The 4,854-nt window shown below is 38.1% G+C and overlaps 1 protein-coding gene across 1 annotated transcript; it reads right to left on the bottom strand.

Annotated features, from left to right (window-relative positions):
* Window positions 1–477: 477 nt before the first annotated feature.
* On the bottom strand, window positions 478–1,045 carry LOC122428985 (keratin-associated protein 20-2-like). The gene has a single exon (XM_043449173.1). The coding sequence runs from the start codon at window positions 1,016–1,018 to the stop codon at window positions 827–829; it is 192 nt and encodes a 63-aa protein (XP_043305108.1). The 5' UTR covers window positions 1,019–1,045; the 3' UTR covers window positions 478–826.
* Between the last annotated feature and the right edge of the window lie 3,809 nt (window positions 1,046–4,854).

Below are 4,854 nucleotides of genomic sequence, written 5' to 3'. Positions count from 1 at the left end.
GGGGTCACAAAGAGTCAGACACAACTGAGCACACATGCGTCTAACTATTTAAATGAAGCCAAAAAAAAAAAAAAAAAAGACAGCCTCAGTAGGAGAAATCCATTAAGAACACAGATTCCAACCATACAACAGAGTTGGGTCCTGCTTGGAAACAGTAAAAGACAGCAGGACGTTGAGTACCATCCTGGCAAATGGTGTAGTAACTTTGCATAATGATCCCACTGTGAAGATATGAGGCTGGTAAGAGCAGCAGCAGCTGTGTCCATATACTTTTAACAAAATGTGAAAAGAATTGCTGGACAGTCCCTCTACCTTCATGGTCACACAGAATTGCAGGCACAGCACCACCATTGGAGCTTCCGTGATGAACACACACACACACACACTGCCCACAGACTCACGCATAAATTCACGCTCAATGCCCATACTTACAGACATCATATTTATGAGGGACAGACAACCAGGACACATTTAAAATACCAGACAAAGCAAATTTAATGAAAATAAATTTTCACGGATCTCACATGAACAATTCAGAATGAGAGCTCTGCCAAAATTTATGTCCAAAGGGTGACTCGTTACCCAAACTGTAACTTCATCCACCCCTCCCCCATGGCCCAAATTAGAATTGCAAGTTCAGGTGATTTTTATCCCATCTGTCCTGGTAAACTGAAATCTGAAGATCTATCAAAGTGACCTGGGATTGGCTCATCATAATTTCATCAGAGAGAAGCACCAATGGAATGAAGTGTCCAGACAGCAGAATCTAGAAGAGGAAAATTGGCTGATGGGTCTCAGTCACGTGCAACGTCGAGAGCAGGGTTTCTCAGTAGAAGCTAGAGGACCAGTATCTTCCATAGTAACATGGGCGGTAGCAGCCATATCCATAGCCACCATAGCCAGCACCATAGCCGCAGCCCAGACCTCGGAGGGACCCGTAGCCACAGCCGTAGTTCCAGCCCAGACCACCAAGGCCATAGCCCAGGCCACCATAGTAGTTGCCGCAGTAATAGCTCATCTTGTCAAGTGTTGAAGATGTAGAAGAGAGCAAAGCCTTTGCTTGCAGAATATGAACTGCCCTGTTCCCTTGAGGCCTTTTATACACCGGTGTAGTAGGTGTGGCAAACCAAAAGCCATTGTGCCTTGCATTTTAACAGCTAATTTGCATGAAAACATCATTAACATTGTGTTCATTTAGAGGAGAGGCACCCACACCCATTAATGCTGGAATTCCTTTACTGCTGCCTCTTAAATTCCTGAAGGTATACCATATACTTTCAGTAATAAAAAAAAAAAAAAAATTAGTCTGTAACCAAGCTTCATGAGTTTGCATAACTTGAGAGCCATAAATATTATTTAATCCTGCTTTGAAATAAGAGCATCATTCCTCTGCAGATGTGAAGCACAGATTCATAGAAACTCCAGGCCTCAATGGATCATATCATTTAATCATCAACATTTTCTTTACCTTAGCTTTTGCAGAGAAACCAAGGGTCTAGATAAATACTGCTTTTGCTTTGTTTTAGTTTTTTGACAGAATTGATATTGATATTTGACTTCAAATAATGTTTTTAGCCAACTTTTTGGAAAAGACCCTGATGCTGAGAAAGATTGAGGGCAAAGAGAGAAGAAAACAACAGAAGATGAGATGGTTAGACAGCATCATTGACTCAATGGACATGAACTTGAGCACACTCTGGGAGATAGTGGAGGACTGGGAAGCCTGACATGCTGCAGTCCGTGCAGTTGCAAAGAGTCAGACATGACTTAGTGACTGACAACATGGCATAGTCACTGACAAATACTGACAACAACAACAATATTTTTAGGTTAATTCATTGTATGGTTTTATACGGTTATATGGTATTAACTTTTATGTGCATCAACATTTCTTAATCATGAGATATCTCAAATATATTTTCTAGTAAAAAATAAGTATGTATATAACTTGGGTGTGTGTACAACACTTCTGTATGCCATAGTGTAACACATGCATTATTTGAGGTATGTAGAATAAAATATTTATATTGAAAAGTGTATTTTAGTACACATGCATGCATACTCAGTCACTTTGGTTGTGTCCAACTCTTTGTGGCCCTATGGATTGTAGCCCACCAGGCTTCTCTGTCCATGGGATTTCCCAGGCAAGAATATTGGAGTAGGTTACCATGCTCTCCTCAAGGGGATCTTCCCAACCCAGAGAGCAAACCCTCATCTCCTGTGGCTCCTGCATTGCAGGCAGAGTCTTTACCATTGAGCCACCTTAGAAACCCATATTTTAGCATACTAATATCTAAAACGGAGCTTGCCAGATGGTGCTAGTGGTAAAGAACCCGCCTGCCATGGAGCAGACCTAAGAGACACAGGTTCAATCCCCAGGTTAGGAAGATCCTCTGGAAAAGGAAACAGCAGCCCATTCCAGTATTCTTGCCCAGAAAATTCCATGGACAGAGGATCCTGGTGGGCTGCAGTCCACAGGATCACAAAGAGTTGGTCATGACTGAAGTATACTTTGCTGTTGTTGTTGTTTGTTGCTAAGTTGTGTCCAAATCTTTTGCAACCCTGTGGACTGTAGCCTGCCATGCTCTTCTGTCCATGGAATTTTCCAGGCAAGAATATTGGAGTGGGTTTCCATTTCCTTTTCCAGGGTATCTTCTTGACCCAGGGATCGAACCTGCATCTCCTCTATTGGCAGGCAGATTCTTTACCAATGAACCACCAGGAAGAACTAGAATCATTACGGATGAGACAAATACTATGTTTGGAACAATAAAATGATAATACCTTATATAATATCACAAAATTCTATAGGTTATACATACATCTTACAACGTACCAAACCATTAAAAATTGTGAATATTATTGTCACCAAAAAAAGTATATGAACACAGCATTTTAAATGTAGTTGGAAGAAATGTATAGACTGCCAGTAAACAACTCAAGGCACATACAATTAGTAAAACCTAGTTAAGTGACTTCATAGACTACACATCTTGTAGCCTAGTGTGAGACAGTCAAATTTCTAAATTATTGAAATACTAAAGAATTTCTTTATCAAAAAGCATCAATTTTACTATTGCTAGTTTCCCTTCACCCATAGACAAAAGGACGATAGTAATTCTACATATGTTAAGAGTCAACTTTTGTAATTATGTAATTACTTACAGAAAGAGCTAAAAAAATAACCATTTGAAAGCCCAAATCATGATTATTAAAGGAAATTCATCTCATTTTCTGACAAGATTCATGCTAGAGTCTTATTATAGTAATAACTCTAATCAGTAAGGGAAGTATTGACTAGTTTCCCAAGCATACGGTATAAAGCTAACCTACCAGAGTCAAAGTACTCACTTTGATATGATTTGACAGGGACTATCAAACTTTATTAAGGTTCTCCAGTATGTCATAGTTACATTGAGGGATACAAGTATTCTTCAAGTCAAAGGCGACATTAATGTGGGACTTCACATAATTCTAGTAACATTGGGATGATTAAATATACTGTATAATGAATTTATTAAGTTATCTTAGTCTTACATCATTAAACATTTAGTTTATGTAACTCCCTATGTTCTGATTCTTGACCCAGAACACAGTCTTTTGATTATGTTCAGTCTTACCATTCCTTAGAAGAAAAGAGTAAGCTGATTATATTGGGTTTAAGTCCTTTGGTCATGAAGACTGATATCTCAGGGTAAATTAACAAATTGGCTTCTCATTATGATTTCATTCCCCATATAAAATAGAAATGATGTGGAGATAAAATGGGTTAGGGGTATATCCATTTCCCTGTAACAGAAATTTGTCTTTGTAAATTAATAAAATGATCAGATTATGTAGGTTAACTATGAGGAGAATTCTCAAATCAAGCACACTCAATTATTACATTTCCTGCAAGAATTATTTCTTTTCCTATCTTAATGAGTTGGCTTTATGTTTTATAGATGATCCACTTGAACTTGTTAATGTTCATTGGCCCCTGAGAAATGGATTTATTCTCAGTGTACTGATTGAACCAAACCATCTAACTGAGCCTGTAAATGGAAGAACTAGATTTTGGAAAAGGATAAAAATATCAGAGCAATTAATGTTTTTCTAGGAAACTTCTGGTGATTTGACTTTTTTTATTGGATGATTCCCTGTGCTTCCCTCTGGCCTCTGTGATCTAAGCAGAATCAATTAAAAATGAAATTACTTTATCAACATATACCTGGGACTAAACCCTACATTTATTGTGCTCCAGTAAACATATTTACCTAGCACATTATTCTGAGAGTATGTTTTAATAGGCAGAAACTTTTAGCACAGAAGGCAGTATCTCAAGCAGGCCTGAGAGAACTGCTCCAAAGAGAGGGGAAGATCCAGGTTATACAGAAGTTTTGTAACAAAAAGTATGTAGTCTGAACTTCAAAAAATTGTTGTTAATTAAATAAAACCAAATAACCCAAGTTAAGGAATTTAGCACATTTCTATGTATGGGAAGTTGCAAGAGTCGGCTCACTGAAATAATTCCTTTCATTTATATCTCAGCTACCCTAACACTAACCCTTATGGCAGAAAATGAAGAAGAACTAAAGAGCTTCTTGACAAAAGTGAAAGAGAAGAGTGAAAAAGTTGGCTTAAAGCTTGACATTCAGAAAACTAAGATCATGGCATCCAGTCCCATCACTTCATGGCAGATAGATGGGGAAACAGTAGAAAGAGTGGCTAACTTTATTTTGGGGGGCTTTAAAATCACTGCAGATGATGACTGCAGCCATGAAATTAACAGACACTTACTCCTCGGAAGGAAAGTTATGACCAATATAGACAGTATATTAAAAAGCAGAGACATTACTTTGTCAACAAAGGTCC

This window comes from Cervus canadensis, chromosome 27, assembly GCF_019320065.1.
Source record: "Cervus canadensis isolate Bull #8, Minnesota chromosome 27, ASM1932006v1, whole genome shotgun sequence".
Classification (NCBI taxonomy): domain Eukaryota; kingdom Metazoa; phylum Chordata; class Mammalia; order Artiodactyla; family Cervidae; genus Cervus; species Cervus canadensis.
Note: the sequence above shows the minus strand (reverse complement) of the source record. Positions and strands in the feature narration are given on the sequence as shown.